The following is an 18159-nucleotide window of genomic DNA, read 5'->3' on the forward strand; positions in this document are numbered from 1 at the left end:
CAGCCATTCCCACAATCCACACCACTCACCCTCCTCACAACCATTCCCACAATCCACACCACTCACCCCTCCTCACAACCATTCCCACAATCCACACCACTCACCACTCCTCACAGCCATTCCCACAATCCACACCACTCACCCTCCTCACAACCATTCCCACAATCCACACCACTCACCCCTCCTGACAACCATTCCCACAATCCACACCACTCACCCTCCTCACAACCATGCCCACAATCCACACCACTCACCCCTCCTGACAACCATTCCCACAATCCTCACCAGTCACCCCTCCTCACAACCATTTCCACAATCCACACCATTCACCCTCATGACAACCATTCCCACAATCCTCACTACAAACCCTCCTCACAACCATTACCACAATTCACACCACTCACCCCTCCTCACAGCCATTCCCACAATCCTCACTACTCACCCTCCTCACAGCCATTCCCACAATCCACACCACTCAACCTCCTCACAAATAATCCCACAATCCACACCACTCACACTTCCCCAAACCATTCCCACAATCCACACCACTCACCCATCCCCACAACCATTCCCACAATCCACACCACTCACCCTCCTCACAACCATTCCCACAATCCTCACCACTCACCCCTCCTGACAACCATTCCCACAATCCACACCACTCAACCTTCCCAACAACCATTCCCACAATCCACACCACTGACCCTCTTCACACCATTCCCACAATCCACAGGACTCACCCCTCCTCACAACCATTCCCACAATCCACACCACTCACCCCTCCTCACAGCCATTCCCACAATCCACACCACTCACCCCTCCTCACAGCCATTCCCACAATCCACACCACTCACCCCTCCTCACAGCCATTCCCACAATCCACACCACTCACCCCTCCTCACAGCCATTCCCACAATCCACACCAGTGACCACCTACCACCCACAGCCATCTCAACCAGTCACTCCTTATCACCATCTGAGCCCCACTGACAGCTTGACAGTATAAAGCAGAGAAAGCATATGTCTTCCTCAAAAATTCAATCAAATTAAGATATTTAAATTTGGTATTTTCTTCCCTCATAGAACTTATTGGAGAAATCCTGAGACAGCCTAAGCATTCTTAAAATTTCAAAGGAACTATGAAAAGAATTGATCATCTGCAACAAAATGGGTTAGAAAAAATACTTTAATATTTGTTTACTAAAACTGGATAAGACCATTATCTATTTTCCAGCAAAACCAAAAGGATATTTTTTAAATATCTGTTGTACAAAGTAAGTTACAATATTATGTTCTGTATGTATGGACTATCCATTTAATATCTCTAAAATTTAGTTTCTATACTGGAGTTGCATATACTATATAGGAAGTCTGTGCATCTAATTTTGTTTCCTTAAAATTCAGATCGTGCATTCTTTATTTTTCTTTTTTTTGTTACTCCTAGGGCTTGAATTTAGGCCTGGACATTGTCCCTGCGCTTTTTTTTTTTTATTTTGTCAAGACTACTGATCTACCACTTGAGTCATAGCTCCACTTCTCACATTTTTGGTGGTTAATTGAAGATGAGGGTTTCCCAGACTGTTCTGCCCAGGTGGGCCTTTCACCAGATTTACTTTGAACTAATAGGATTAATTAATAAAAACAATTATAATAAAACATGTGTGACATAATTACAATTGTTATAATTAAAATAATAAGTAATGGTTAATGATTAATGGATTAAGAGAAGTAATAGTCTTGGTTATTCTATTAATAACTCACCTAAGTTAGTAACTAATTAGTGGTGGAGCTCAAGATGAGCCAAGTGCACGTCCTGTATATAAAACTGAATCTAATTATTGGCCTCATCTTCTGAAATCCATAATGAACCCACTTTTATATGACATAAAATCTTCATTTCTTCCATGAATCAGAGCAGATATCACATTTCTGTACTTCTGAATTGTTTTGCATAAAAATAATTATTTTCAACCAGATTCACTGTGAGATCATGGAAGCCTTCTACATAACACGCATCGGATGAGAACTGGAAGGAGGATGTGTCGCCTCTGACTCTCAAGACTGCCATGACCTTGACTGCGAGTGTGTACAGACCCTCAGGGCAGCCAAGGCCCATCTCTACCCCAATGAATGGCACCAGGGGTCTGAGTGCCTCAGAGCAATGAGCTGTGGAAGTGTGCTCCTCATCAGAAACTGCCTGTGATTGTGTGAGGAAACGCCTCTGAATGCCATCACAGCCAGAGCTGTGTCCACTCACCGCGCTTCAAGAAGGCATGTGCTGTGCAGAGCCAGCAGGTCTAGTGGAGGACAGAGAGAAACATGTGTTAAGCATGTGCTCTGACCCTCTATTTTGAAAAGCAGGAAATCTTCATATTAAATCTACTGACCTGTTCAGGTATCTATTATGCACCCAGAACTGTGCATAAATCCACATGGCTGAGCATCTGCTCGTCAGTGTGGGAAGAGCCCTGCATCTTTCCTGGCCTCCGATTACAGATGGAGGCAGAGTGAGTGCTGCCTTCGTGAGTGGACCACTGGCCACAGTTTGTCCCTTTGCTCTCCAGGGAGAGTACTGTACCTTCCACGGTGGGGTATTTTGAAATATTTTTTCTGTAAAACTCCTCCAGGAAATTGTAACAACAAAGAAACTAATGAATTAGGTAGAGGTAAATGATGCGGTGTTAAATGAACGTTTCATTTTGTGGAATAACCCAAACCAATGCTGCTGGTGGTAAAATCATGGCAGTGCAGCTTTTCGGTAGGGAAGGTGCAGCTGTGGTTTGAAGGTCTTCTTTGCGGGCAATGGGCTGTGCTTGGCCTCGACAGCCGGGCAGGGCACTGACTCTGCACTGGGATGGTGGGACGGCTGACCTTGGCAGAGGACACGAGCACTTACATTGGCACTGGCAGGGCTGCCCCCTATGCAGATGACATCTTGCCGTTGAATGGTCAGGGCTTCTGGTGTCAGCTTTAGGCGGACATCGTAGGTGTTTTCTGAGGCTTCGTCATACAGCAGAGCGAGGGACATCTTGCTCTGTGGAGAGGACAGGCATGAGTGCAGTGACCCTAGGAGAAGCCCAGTGCCCGCCCTGGCTAATGACCTAGGGACATCTAGGCAACATGAGCTGAGTGTACTCTTTTGTGGAACAGGCCCTCCCTGGGGCAGTAAGTAGTTCCTGGATGGTGCAATAGATATATATCAACGTGCGGGGTTATCTCAGGAAAATGCTATCCGGGCATAAACTGAATGCTTCCTATAGAATAAAGCCATTAAAAACTTGCAAAATTGAGTTTGAATGAGCACTGGTTTCTAATTTGGGTGTTCTTCTGCCTTTAATTTTTTTTTAACATTTTAAACAGAAGCTAGGTTTGTTTTGGAAGCACTGTCTGGTTTGGTGACAAAGGACCACAGCACACAGAGATTTTCTGAGTTGCTGTCACTGTCTTATGCCACCTGCCTGTCTTACAACCCCTCTAATACATCACCCTGTTAATAAAATTATATATATATGTATATTCACAAAAGAAAGAATAAAATGAGCAATAAGTTAAATGAAACATCAAGGGAGATAGTCAGAAATGATTAGAAGTGAATGTGTATGTTTATGTGTAATAAATGTGTATATATTTTTGTGGCTTTCATTATTCTAAGGAAATCCACCAAATAGTATCTGAAACAGAAGTATGGGGAAGGCAGGAACAGGAACATGGCGGGAGAGGTGAGTTTGTTCAAAGTGAGGTCTGTGCATGTATGGAAATATCACAAAGCTTCTTTATACATAAGTGAAAATGATTCAAAAGAAATAAAAAAAGGAAAGAAAGAAGTAGGGAGTTGGATGGGAGGACAGCAAAGAGAAAACCAACCTTATTATCTTCTAGAGTCACAATAACCACAAACATCTCTTCCTAAAATATGGCTGGGTAAGTGTTTAAGATCAAGGACAACTGCCTGCCGGGATTAGGATGGGAGGGCTCGTCCATATTGAGTACAGATGTGTGTATGTGTGTGCACGTGTGTGCGTGTACACATGCATGCATGCATGTGTTCATGTGTGTGGGCATGTGTGTGTGTGCGTGCATGTGCGTGTGTTACCTACTTGCTTCTGGACAACGTGAAGAAGAGCATAAACACCTGCTGTAGCAGCTGTAAACGAGGCATTTCTACTAAAAGATGTCATACAGGTGTAATCAGACAAGGACATGGCTTCCTGATTACTGATGTTCGCCTCCACTTTTCAATTGTGAAGGATGCTGGTGTCTGCCAGGCTGAGAAGCTGCTTAGAATGTTTAGCTCTAACTTCATAAGCTAGTATCCAAAAATATCAATGCCTGAAGAGAACAAGAGTATGACTATAATAAGCATATTGAAATTTTGCTTCCATATGAATGCAAGCATATGCAGATAGGTGAGAAAATTTAGAAATGCAAAAATTTAGGAAAGAGAATTATGAACATTATAAATTAAAAGCCTCTACAACAAACACTATAAAACTGTTACAAAGTAAACTGAAGATACCGGGAGGTAGAAAAACCTTCTGTGTTGATGGATTAGCACAATTAATATCGTTAAAATGGCTATACTCTAAAAGTTGAGCTACAAATTTAATATAATGCTCATCAAGATACCTATGTCATTCTTCACAGAAATAGAGAAAACAACTCAAAAATTCATATGGACTCACAAAAAACTCTGAATAAACCAAGTAATTCTGAGCAAAATAAAAACAAAGCTGGCGGTATCACAATTCCAGGCTTCAAACTTTACTGCAGAGTCAGAGTAATAAAAGCAGATTTGCCCAAAAACAGACCTAAAGACCAATGCAACAGAGTAGAAAAACTAGAAATAACTCCATATACCTACAGCCATTTAATTTTTTTGCCAGTCCTGGGCTTGAGCTCAGGGCCTGAGCACTGTCCTTGGACTTTCTCAAGGCTAGAGCTCTACCACTTGAGCCTCAGCACCACTTCCAGCTTTTTTTCTATGTATGTGATACCAAGGAATTGAACTCGGTCTTCGTGCATGCTAGGCAAACACTCTACCACTAAGCTAAACTCCTGGCCCCAGCCATTTGATTTTTGACAAGGAAGCAAAAGTATATCCTGGAAAAATAAAATGTGTTGGAAAAACTGGGTATCCATATGCAAAAAAAACTGAAACTGTATCCCTCTCTGTCAGTTTGTACGAGTATAAATTCAAATCGGATCAAAGATCTCAATGATCAGGCCTGAAACCTTAAGACTACTGCAAGAAGGAACAGGAGCAATCAATGTAGAACTTATGAGTGTAAGAATTCCCTGAGGAGACTTCCAGAGACACAGCAAATAGGAGAGTCAAATGGGACTACATCAAGCTAAAAAGTTTCTGCACAGTGAGAGTTATAGTAACTAAACCAAAATGCAACCTATAGAATAAGAGATCTTTGACAGTTGTGTATGTCTGACCAGGGCCTAACATCTAGCATGTATAAATAGTTCAAGTAGTCAATGGGCTAGATTTTAGCCTCCTGAGTCATTGATAAGGTACTTAGTAGAGCTATCAGTGCCTGGCTTAAATCATTTTTCTTAATGCCCCCCGACATTCCTGCCTGCATTTGGTGTTATATACATTCTTTGATGATGGCCATTCTAGTTTAATAAAATGGGATGGATGTCTCCTGTTTCATACCATAACTACTTTAGACTAAGATTCTGAAGAGAATCTAGTCTTCCTGTACACATGCCAAATGATTTCTAGAATGTAAACAGATGACAGAATGATTTCTCCACTAATACTGGAAGAGATTATGGCTATCTAAATACCTCATGTCATGTATTTTGGTGAATCTGCCTGGGTTCAGTTTACCATGAAGCCAGAGTCTTAGTGCAGTGATGAATCATTTTGAAATTACTTCAGTGTTAAGGCACTTAGTGTTACTAATATAAGGTCAAAAGATAGATATGCTATTTATGAGAAGCTATAATAAACATCCTTGCTATAAAACTTTATAGCATGTTCCTAATTGTGATTATATAACAGATCTAATGATGCAAAGTGGTTGAAAGGTATTATTGCAATTCTGTCTTTAAATGCACATTTGATTTGGCCTTTTGAAATAGAAGTTTTGTTCTAGACAGCCCTGAGGAAAACCAGGTATTTTCCTGGGCACAGAGGCACTGGCCACGCACAACTGACAGGTAGGACTCTGTAGCATGGGCAGCGTTAATAATCTGAACATAGGCTGGATGTCACGTTTCATCTCTAAGACACAATGTGTCACAGCTGCTGTGTGGCTGCTTGCTGGTTGTGCACAGCTCTCAGCATCAGTCCCTATGCTATGCCCCTCATTGGTGCTTGGTGAGGTGAATTTAAGGTAAGTGCAGGCACTTCAAGCAACTGTCAAAATAGTTTTTGTTATGAGTAATATAGCTAAAATATAGAAGATGAACATACAAAAGTGACAAAACATAAAATGAATGTAAAATTAAAACACTTTTCTTTTTTTTTTTTTTTGCCAGTCCTGGGCTTGAGCTCAGGGCCTGAGCACTGTCCTTGGACTTTCTCAAGGCTAGAGCTCTACCACTTGAGCCTCAGCACCACTTCCGGCTTTTTTCTATGTATGTGGTACCAAGGAATCGAACCCGGGTCTTCATGCATGCTAGGCAAGAACTCTACTACTAGGCCAAATTCCCAGCCCCTCATAACACTTTTCTAATTTAAACTTTCATGTATTTCTGAGATTTTCATCATTTTGCCACTTTTTAATATCTTATTTCTCAGCTCCTATTGAAGAGCTAAAAAAAGCGCCCCCATTCTGAAGCAGCAACTGCCTTGTTGTTTATGTAAACTGTGAGTGACCCAAAAGTGCACCTAAATTAAAGAAACAGAATTGTGGTGCCATTAAGTCCCAGGAACTGACCTGTCTGTGTTAAAATTAACCAGAACTCGTGTAAATTCAAGGGATGGCATTTGTTTTCCAAAGCAGAACTCGCACGTAAATTTAAGGGATGGCATTTGTTTTCTAAAACCATAAAATTACCCTTAGACAGCTAATTAGGACTCTACTGGTATAGGAATCCCCCTTAGCTCCAACTGCCCTGAACTGTCCCTAACCCCTACCTCATCTCATTCCAATAGCTGATTGCTGTGTTAATGTAAATCTGTAGTCTTTGCCTTTAAAAGCCCTGTAGAAAAGCTGTTCCTCCTGGTCTCCCGCTATATGGGAGTGTAGGATGGAGCCTGGAGCTAGCCAGCCCGAATAAAGCCTTGCTTTTGCATTTCGGAACGTCTGACTCTCGGTGGTCTCTTGGTGGTCGTCCTGAGACTTGGGCATAACACTATCATGTCTGCCATGTCTTTAAGCAGAAATCACATGAATGTGTTCTATAAAATGCACATAGCAAGACCACTCAATAGAAAAAAAGTCAAACATTGTATTCTCCCTCTGTTTATATAAAACTCTGCTTACTCAATAATTATTTAAGGAGGAAATATTTGCAAAATAATGACTCATTGGTTATTATGTACAGGAAAATTGGCTCCATAATATGTAGTTTAAAATTATGCCTCAAAAGAATACAAAAAAAAACCTAAACCCCTAGTTTGCAAATGTTAGAAAATAATGAAGTACAGATCAGGATTATCCATACAAAACTCATGAAGCTGAATTATGTTTTGAAAAGTAAAACAAAAAGTTTTAAAACTGAGACAAAAACAAGGGTGATAAGAAGATTAAAATGAATAAACTCAGAGGCAAGGGTGACATTACAGCAGATGCCCTGGAAATAAAAAGAAATAAATAAATAGAAGGGGCTACTATGGACAATTATATGCCAACAAATTAAGTTGCTTGAAGAAAATGAATACATTCTAGATAAATGCAGCTTATCTAGATTTAATTAGGAAGAAATAGAAACCCAAATAGATCAATAGCAAATAAAAGACCAAAGCTTTAATTAAAACTTCCCAACAGAACAAAGCCCAGGGCCAGATGTTTTTACATTTGAATTCCACCAACTTTCAAGGAAGAAGTCACGTTCTCAAATGCGTAATCAACAGAGCTATAAGGAACACTTCTAAATACAATGTGTGAGGCCAGCATCATCTTCACATTTAAACTAGACAAAAGAAGTGAAAACTACGGGTCAATTTCTGCAATAAATGTGTAAAATTCATCAGTGAAACACACCTCAGCAAACCAAACTCATCAACACGGTATCTATCACAGCCAAGTAGGATGCATCCCCGGCATTTAAAGGTACGGTAACATACAACAATCAATGTAGCACATCATATAAACATGAAAGCTTTAACAGTGATCACAAAGCAGGTAAACATGAACCATAGGACACAGCCTGCACAAACTTTTGGTGCATGACAGAGTGTGATGCATGCTTCTCATATGCTTCTTGTTGGCTCTCTGTGTCCCATTTGCCTGTCTTGAAAATTGTAGATGGCCTATGAATTATAGTATAAATATCATTAGGCCTGTAAAGAAGAAAGGTTCTCCATCCATTTTAATTTCCTCCAGAGAAAGTATTTGACATAGTGGGGCAACCTTTCTTTGCAAACCTATCGGTGGTTCAGACACTGAAAAGCATTGCATCAAGAGTACATATCACTTTGCAAAATCTCACAGTTAACATAAGAAAACTGAAAATTTGTCTTTTACAATCTTATTTTAAGGCAGGAAGTACTCAATATAGTACTAGAAGAATTACTACACTGAGAAAAGAAAGAAATGTGACAGAACATGAAAAAGGGAAAAATAAAATGAACTCTGCTTGAAGATGGCATGGTACCACATGCAAAAATCCCCAAAGCAGCCAAAATATATTTGAGCTAAGAAATGAACTCAGTAAAACTGTGGACTACAAGACAACATACATTTCTATAATCAAGTAATGATCTACTAGGAAATGAAATCAAGAGAAAATGCCCCTTGTGATTGCACATACATGAGTGAAATGAATTAATGTGTAAATGGGTAACCAATTAACTACTATGGAATATTTTGAACCAAGAAAGTATAAAGTTTATATAGTGGTAATTATAAAACATTGATGAAAGACAGTGAGAAAAAAAACACAAAAACTGGAAAAAAAAATCCATGTTTGGGCCAGGAGTTTAGCCTAGTGGTATAGTGCTTGCCTAGCATGCATGAAGACCCAGGTTCAATTCCTTGGTACCACATACATAGAAAAAACTGGAAGTGCTGTTATGGCTCCTGTGGTAGAGCCTAGCCTTGAAAAAATCCCAAGAACAATGATCAGGCCCTGGGTTCTAAGCCCAGACTGGCAAAAAAAAAAAAAAAATTCATGTTCATATATTAGAAAACTATTGCAAACTTAAGGCAATTCCTGTAAAAATCTCCGTGGTATTCTTGCTGAAACAGTTAAAAAAATCTAAAAATATATACAAAAGCACAGAAGCACAAGAGATTCCAAATGCCCACATTAATTCTACGAAAGAAATAACACAAATGGAAAGTTAAAGGTACCATAGTTCCTGATTTTAAATTATACTGCAAGTCTATAGAGACCAAAGCAATTGAATGCTAGCAGCCTGACAGATACAAAGACAAGTGGAAAAGAAGGGAGGGTGGGAATAAAGCCAAATGTTTAGGTCAACTTTTAAAAAAAAAAAAACAAAAAAACAATGGCAACAGGAGTTTACTAATGGGAAGTGAAGGGGCCAGGAGTGTGGCCTAGTGGCAGAGTGCTTGCCTAGCATGCAAGAAGACCCGAGTTTGATTCCTCAGTTCTATAAAGAAAAGGCCTGAAGTGGTGCTGTGGCTCAACTGGTAGAACACCAGCCTTGAGAAAGCCCAAGGGCAGTGCTCGGGCCCTGAGTTCTAGGCCCAGGGCTGGAAAAGCAAGAGGGAGGGGTGAAAGTAAACTCAGTAAGGGATGCTAGGAAAGTGGGATTCTACATGCAAAAGAATGACATCCCCAAGATAAACTATATGAAAAAAGTAAGTCCCAACTTTCCCAAAGATCGGAATATAAGAACTGAAGCAACAAACTTCCTGGAAGACAGGACAAGAGCACCTTGTCACTGGGCTTGATAATAACTATTTTTGGATATCACACCAAAACCATGGGGAATTAAGGGGCAAAGTAAATGGGATGATGGCAGTTCTGCACAGGGAAGGAATCAGCGTTGACGTGAAATGGCAGCCAACCATTGCAGCTGGGAGGGAGCTCCTCATACAAATGAGCAGCTAACGCACGAATAAGCTGACTGAAAAATGGCGAAGAATAGCCCAGAACGACCTGAGAAAGCATCCAGCAGCACGAATCTGAGAAATCCAAACCACTAGGCAAGCGCAGGTAATCCCATTAGGGTCTGGTGTCTGGTGAGGGTCACTGCTGAATTAGCTCCCTCTCTATCTTACCTCTTCTCTGCCGCCTGGACTCTCCCCAAATCAGGTAAATCTACATACCAGACAAAGGATACAGAAATGGAAAAGAGCAACTAAAGGGGAAAACAGAAAAAAAAAAAAAACAACCTCACACACATAAAAAGTACAATAAAAAACTTTTTTTTTCTTTTGCTTTTTTGTGGATCACAGGGCTTGAACTTGGCCTGGAAGCTGTTCCTGAGCTCTTCAGCTCAAAACTACCACCCTACCCCTCGGGCGCTGTCCCTGAGTGCTTCACCTCAAGGATCCCACCCTACCCCTGGGTCTGGGCGCTGTCCCTGAGCTCTTCAGCTCAAAACTATCACCCTACCCCTGGGGTCTGGGCGCTGTCCCTGAGCTCTTCGGCTCAAAACTACCACCCTACCCCTGGGTCTGGGCGCTGTCCCTGAGCTCTTCGGCTCAAAACTATCACCCTACCCCTGGGTCTGGGCGCTGTCCCTGAGCACTTCAGCTCAAGCTACTGCCCTACCCTGGAGCCAAGCCCCACTTCTCATTTTCTAGAGGTTAATTGGAGATAAATAAGCATCATTTTATATGATCATATATACACAGCTACTGAGCCCTTCTGATTCTCTCAAGAATACTCTCCTGGAGGAATTTCAATACCAAACTTTAGACTCTACTACAGAGCTATAGTTTGGTACTGGTACAAGAACAGCCTGAAGACCAATGGAATAGAACTGAGGACGCAGATATTAACCCACAGACCTATGGCCACCTCATCTTTGATAAGGGAGCAAAAAAACAGAACGGAAGAAAGACAGCCTCTTCAACAAGTGGGGCTGGTAGAACTGGTTAAGCACCTGCAGAAAACTAAAGTTGGATCCTTCTTTGTCGCCCTGCACCAGGATTAACTACAAATGGATCAAAGACCTCGAGGTAAAAGCAGATACCCTGAAAATTTACAAGAAGGAATAGGAGATGCACTAGGTTTCCTTGGCACAGGTCAAAACTTTCTTAATAAGGACCAAGGAACACAACAAATCAGAGAAAGTCTGGATAAGTGGGACTGCATTAAACTGTGGAGCTGCTGTATGGCAAAGGACATAGCTAGCAAATTAACTAGAACACCTACAGAGTAGGAGAAGATCTTCACTAACCATACGACGGACAAAGGCCTCATATCTAAAACATATCAACAGCTCAAAAAATTGAATCACTCCAAAACTAATCTCCAAAGTAACAACCATCCCATTAAAAGATGGGCCAAAGACTTAAAGAAAGTCTTCTCTAAAGAAGAAATAAGAATGGCCCATAGACACATGAAGAAATGCTCAACATCTCTGGTCATAAAAGAAATGCAAATCAAAACAACTCTAAGATTCCACCTCACTCCAGTTAGAATGGCCAGGATCAAGAAATCTAATAACAACAGATGCTGGAGGGGATGTGGCCAGGAGGGATCACTACTACACTGTTGGTGGGAGTGCAAACTTGTTCAACCACTATGGAAAGCAGTGTGGCAGTTCCTCAAAAGACTAAACATAGAACTCCCCTATGACCCAGCAATTCCACTACTTGGCATTTACCCAACCATCCAGAAACAAGGACAGACTAAATCCACCAGCACAACAATGTTCATTGCAGCACTATTTACCATAGCAAAGATATGGAACCAACCCAGATGCCCCTCAGTTGATGAGTAGATCAACAAGATGTGGTATTTATACATAATGGAATTCAATGCTGCTGTCAGAAAGAACGACATTGCCCCATTTGTAAGGAAATGGAAAGACTTAGAAAAATATCATACTAAGTGAAGTAAGCCAGACTCAAAGGAACGTAGGCTCAGTGGTTTCCCTCATTTGTCATAATCAGTAGAAACCTTGGGCTCTCCTAGCAGAGATTTACAATAGAACAAACCTAGATACATAAGGCCAGATAGTAGGACGCTAAATGAAAGGACCTCCAGGATATAGAAACAAAAGCCATATAATGAGTGATTATGGTCTTTAATGCACTATGTTCTCTCTCATTTCTTTTGCTGTCCCTTGGTTATGTCATATTGTTATAGTATTTCACCTGGTTATCTGATATATTGTATATATGTATATTTGGTTATTTGAAGTCAGATAGGGAAGGGAGGAAAACAGATGAGGGACATGGGGTGGGAGAAGGGAAATGGGGACCAAGACATGAGAAAGGGTATCAATGTATGTGAAGTAATGCACCTTCTATCTGGTGAATATAATGTAACCCTTCTATTAATGACAATAAAAAATATATGAAAAATACTCTCCTTTGTTCTCACTGTTTATAGAGTCTCATTTAATGAATCATATCCAAGTATAAATTTTTGTCTTATTACAAACCACGCAGGGCCCATGGCTCACACTCTGTCTTATCATATTCCTGGTAACTGAGTAAATTTGAACTGCTCTACCACCAAAGATTGTGTAGCTCTGGGAGGTGAGGGTCACCTTTCCACAGAAGTCAACATTTCAGTCCATAATTCCATACAGAATGCTGTATATGCTGCCATGTATACCATAAAATGTATCTGAAAGTTTCCAAGTGCATGAGGCTGAGGATAATGATATAAAACAAAGGTTAGGAGGAAAATTCACAAATTGAAACTGACGGCTAAATTAAGTTTTCTACTATAAATGAAAATTCTCTCAGAAAATAATCTGAATATTTAAGCTCTATAAATTTAAAATAACATCTCAACCTATGATGTATGCTATGGAAAATAAACAAAATCTTCTCCTAATGATAGCTGAAAACCTCTCCAAAATGTCTTCAAAGGGTGTGTGCTCGCGGAAGGCCTGAGCCTGCATCCCAAGGTCAGGCAGAGAAGGCACACAGAGACCCCTCCCCAGCAGACGCCTGCGGCCCAGCTCGCAGCAGGTCCATCACGGCTACGTGGGTCCAGTGACACAGACTTCATATAGACACACATGCTGAACAATTATACCAATTTGCTATGCATTACCACCAGCAGTTGGTAATTAACCTGTGGGGGCATGTGTCCTGCCCAATTAAGATTCTTATTTTTTCACAAAATTATACTTTTAAAACCATTCATTACGAGATTTGTCAGTAATTTCCCTAACCATTTCACTTACATGTGCCATTTGTGCCTGTTACTGCTGTGAAATTCCCGCTACCTCTGACTGGATTCTTCTGATGCATCACATATGCTTTTACAGTGGCATGTATTTCGTGTCTGTAGATTTGTACCGTCTATATCTTCCTACATGTTTTGGGTGGTGTTGCTTTCTTTCCGCTTACTCATACACACTACCAGAGGAATAACTACAGGCAAGGACACTGTTGTAGCTCACACTCAGCAGGGTTCAGTCTGACTACTGATGCTGGACAGAATCTACTAAGTATGTAAGCTGGGTGTGAGGTGCTCATTCCCAGCCCATCCACGTGTCTGTGGAAGAGAGCACCACGCTGTGAGCTACGAGAGAACTGGGACTGCGCCACGGCTGCAAGCTCACATGCCCGCGGCCACTCCTGTGCTCTCACTGGCTCCTGTCAGGGGTGGGTGGGACTCAGCAGCCTGTCCAGCACGGTGGACAAGTTACGGTGGACAAGGTGCTGTGGGCAGCAGGTGAGGTGGACAAGGCATGGGGGCAGCAGGTGAAGTGGACAAGGCTGGGGGGCAGCAGGTGAGGTGGACAAGGTGCTGTGGGCAGCAGGTGAGGTGGACAGGCGTGGTAGGCAGCAGGTGAGGTGGACAAGGCATGGGGGCAGCAGGTGAAGTGGACAAGGCTGTGGGGCAGCAGGTGAGGTGGACAAGGCTGGGGGGACAGCAGGTGAGGTGGACAGGCGTGGTGGGCAGCAGGTGAGGTGGACAAGGCATGGGGGCAGCAGGTGAAGTGGACAAGGCTGGGGGCAGCAGGTGAGGTGGACAGGCGCGGTGGGCAGCAGGCTCGAGAGCCCAGATCAGGAGCAGACTTCAAGCCACCGGGCATCCCCATAAGAGCCACAGCAGCCGCACCAGCGGCAGCTCTAGCAGCTGTGGCCGCCACCCAGTCTGCAAAGGCGGCCACTGGTGGGAGAGGTGGCGGCCATTGTCCAGCCAAACCCAGACGTGGCCAGCGTGGCCGTCTGGCCCCTGTGTGCTGTGGGTGCGGACGCGCAGAGCGGGCTGTCTTCTGGAGGCTCCTCCACCGCCTCAGGTACAGGGAGCCCTGGACAGGAGCGGGCTGTCTTCTGGAGGCTCCTCCACCACCTCGGGCACAGGGAGCTGTGGGCGAGGTCCATGGCTGAGGGGCGGCCCAGAGCACGCCAGGCCTTCTCAGGGAGATGAGAGCTCTGTGTGCAGATGAACCCGAGCCCACCAGCGCCGACGCCCCAGCCGAGTCTTTAAATGAGAGAACGTTCCACTCTCACACAGCGCTAGGCCAAGTGGACCCTGGATTAGGTCAGGGCCACCAAACCTGGCCATGAAACCTTTTGACACAAATATTTCTCTCTGCAGATGGAGTAAACAATGTTCACCCTGGCCAAGGCGATAAAGACAGGCTCGGCTCACTGCTCGTGTCCCAGCATGCACTGAGCGCGAAGGGCTTGAAGACACAGGTCTATCCATCCTGTCTGACGGCCAGTACCACAACCAGAGGACTCAGGAGAGGGAATACACCTGCTTCCAGGGCCCCAGAGGCCTCATCCTTGTTGAATGGACCCCGGGACACCTTAGTGCTGCCAGACACCACACTCGCTTTCCTCCATGAGCCTCTGAACTTAAATGATCACAGCTTCCCCCTCACCTGATTGAGAGCTGACAGAACAAGAGACGTGAATAGGGACCAACTCAGAAACCTAACCCCTCATCTGACTGATGCACACCCAGGTCCTGTCACACAGGTGTATTTTTGAAGCTTAATTTGCATTAATGTCAAGGGCGATGTGAGCTGAGAAGAACGTGCTCTGCTGCCTACACCATCATTATGCCATTCAGACTCTTCAAAAAAGATGCCTTTCCACATGTCTTTGAACTGCCTCATGCCATCGGGCCTGATACTGATTTTAAGGAATGTATGCAAATTTGTTTGGAACTCAAAGAAAACTGTATTTCAGGAGACAATGCTTCATGCTCATCTATAGACTGACATATTTGGAGGTTAAGGGAGATTTGGGGAATGGCAGGTAGAAACTCTACACCTGTGAGAACCCCAAGTTGGGAGCTAGAGGAAGAAAAAGTAAAGGGCCATAGGTAACAGGTAAAAGAAAAAGAGGAAGGGAAGGGAGGAGCTGGAGAGAGAGAAGGAAGGAGAGAGAGGGCAAGAGACAGAGAGAGCGAGCGACAGACAGAGAGAGACAGAGACAGAGAGAGACAGAGACAGAGACAGAGAGAACTAGCTCATGAGATCCAGATCCAAGGGGATCTAGGAAAGTGAAGGGGTTCTCAAATGCAGGTCACCAAAACCATCATCTGATAAGCTGTAAAGACGATTGGTGCTACAACTCCATGACATGGGACCAGCTTTACATGAGTGGGGTCAAAGACTTTACTGTCTGTGTTGGGGATTCTATTGGACAATAAAGCAGAAAGCAGGAAAGGGATGAAGAACTCAAAGGCTACAAGAGAGTGGCTGGAAACAGAGAAGGAATGAAAGGCCGCAGAGGGTGACTGGAAATAGATGGTCAGAAGAGGCAGCGGGGTGACCATGCAGCAGGGGCAGAGGCCACCCAACAGATCCTGGATGAAGGTAAGAACCTTCTGGGCCAACTGACTGTGTGCATGAAGACCTTGACAAACGCTTGAATCTGGAGTAGAGCATTCCCTGCGATGAATGTCTGGACAGGGCACAGTTAGTGGAACCTGGAGTGGAGTATTTCAGGTGACGACTGGAGAGAACACCATTAACAGTGTATGCCAGGGGCAGCCACGGAGCACAGGTGCTCAGAGCAACTTATTTCAGTTGTTGAGACAAAAGCAACTTTCTACCGTTATACTATAAGCCACGAAATTCTAAAACCCAGAAAAGTAATAAAGACCTCCCAATATAGGTATGAACAAAAGGAATTCATGACCTCCACACCACTTTGGGGGACTAGTACACAAAGAAGAAGATACATACTCATAAGAACATGAGCCCGCAATAAAAGAAAATTTTAGAGCCACTTACCCGATAAATACTGATGTATATGTCCTCAATACTTGCAAACAAGTTCAACAATACACTGAATGAGAATACACCATGGTCAAGGGTTGAGGAATGATACCTCCTACGTAAGTCAATAAATGTAATAAGGCACACAAATAGAATCAAGAACAAAATCAAACCATCATTCCAATAGACCAAGAAAATGAATTTGACAAGAACATGATAAAAGCCTGGAAGAATTTACAGATGGGAAGATCGTATTTCAACACAAGACAGCACACAACTGCTCTGTGTGCTCACCTGCCAGATTTTGACTGATGGTGCAAAGGTAAAGTAAACTTTACCTTAAATATATATATATATGAATATATATATATACATGAAAACTTAGAGCCAACATTTTACTGAATGGGCAAAAGTGGAAAACTCATCATCTAAAATCAGAAATGGCAGAAAAGTTTCCACTCTCTCCCACTCCTATTTAATAGTGCTTGAAATCTTTTCCAGAGAAATAAGGCAAAAAATGCAATAAAAGGAAAACAAATGGGAAAAAAGTTAAAAATTCTTGTTAACTTTATTTACAGATTTATCATATGCTTAAAGTATTCTAAAACTCAGAAAACTCTTAGGCTTGATAAATATTATAGCAAGATAAAAGAAACCAACATATAAAAATCTATAGTTTTTCTACAGAACAGTAGTGACCTGGCTGAGACAACAATCTCACATTCAATGGAGGTAGCTGCACATTCAGGTTCATTGCAGCATCATTCACTACAACCAAGAGATGGAATCAGCCTTAGTGACCATGGATCCATGGAAGTCTATGCACTCCTCAATAATAATAAAATTATGTCATCTTCAGTAAAATGTATTAGCACATTAAGCAAAATAAGTCACAAAGACAAATATCGCATTTTCTTTCCTCTCTGCAATCTAGGGTTTTTTTCCCCCCAAAATGACATGAAAGTAGGATGGCTATTTGAGAAAAAGGAGGAAGGAGGAGAAAGGGATAGAGACAGGAGTATGAGTCAAGGTTCACTGTACACATGCATGAAAATGTCATGACGAAACCCATTAAAATGGACAAAAGAAACTAGCAAAACCAAAGGGCCGTGGGGAGAAATAATACAACAGAATCCATCATCCCCCGTGGTCTTAATAGAAGTAGGACTCACATTTTTCCATTTTTTCAGTAGGTATGTCTTTTGGACTTCTGCTTCAGAATTTGGAGACACCTGAAGTTTAATTAGTAACAATAACCTTTCAAGCTGCCATTAGATCTCTGGTTTAAAGTAATTGATTTCTCATATCTCGGGATGTTCACAGCAAAGAAAAAAGCACAAGTTGTCGGTAATGACCTGCTTGGTACAGTTTTTAAACAAAAGGGCGGACTCCATGCTGTCTGCAAACCAGACCACTAAAGTGAGCTACAGAATCCAAGGGCTTCCTTCACAATCAGCCTCACCGCTGAATCACAGAATTCAACACACAGCATTTTGATGTTCTTGGAACTATGTCTCCCAGTTGAATGTATCTGAGATGCAAGAAAATGTAAGAAATTGTCAGGGGAAAGACTTGTACACATCCTTCTTATGGGGAACAGGCAATGAAAACGGAGGAGTAGTGTGGGCAGCCGTCTCTAGGGGATCTACGTACTGTCACCCTCATTGCCGAGATCTGAGATTCACGTG

General features: G+C 42.5%; 1 protein-coding gene across 1 annotated transcript in view; it reads right to left on the reverse strand.

The window, feature by feature from the left end:
- Window positions 1-18159, reverse strand: part of Sntg2 (syntrophin gamma 2) — a 139159-nt gene that overhangs the window by 92961 nt on the left and 28039 nt on the right. The window contains 1 exon segment of the mRNA XM_090336226.1: window positions 2897-3034. Coding sequence (XP_090192352.1) covers window positions 2897-3034 — 138 coding nt within the window.

The sequence above is a fragment of the Megascapheus bottae genome, chromosome 7 (genome assembly GCF_031878675.1).
Source record: "Megascapheus bottae isolate mThoBot1 chromosome 7, mThoBot2.hap1, whole genome shotgun sequence".
Classification (NCBI taxonomy): domain Eukaryota; kingdom Metazoa; phylum Chordata; class Mammalia; order Rodentia; family Geomyidae; genus Megascapheus; species Megascapheus bottae.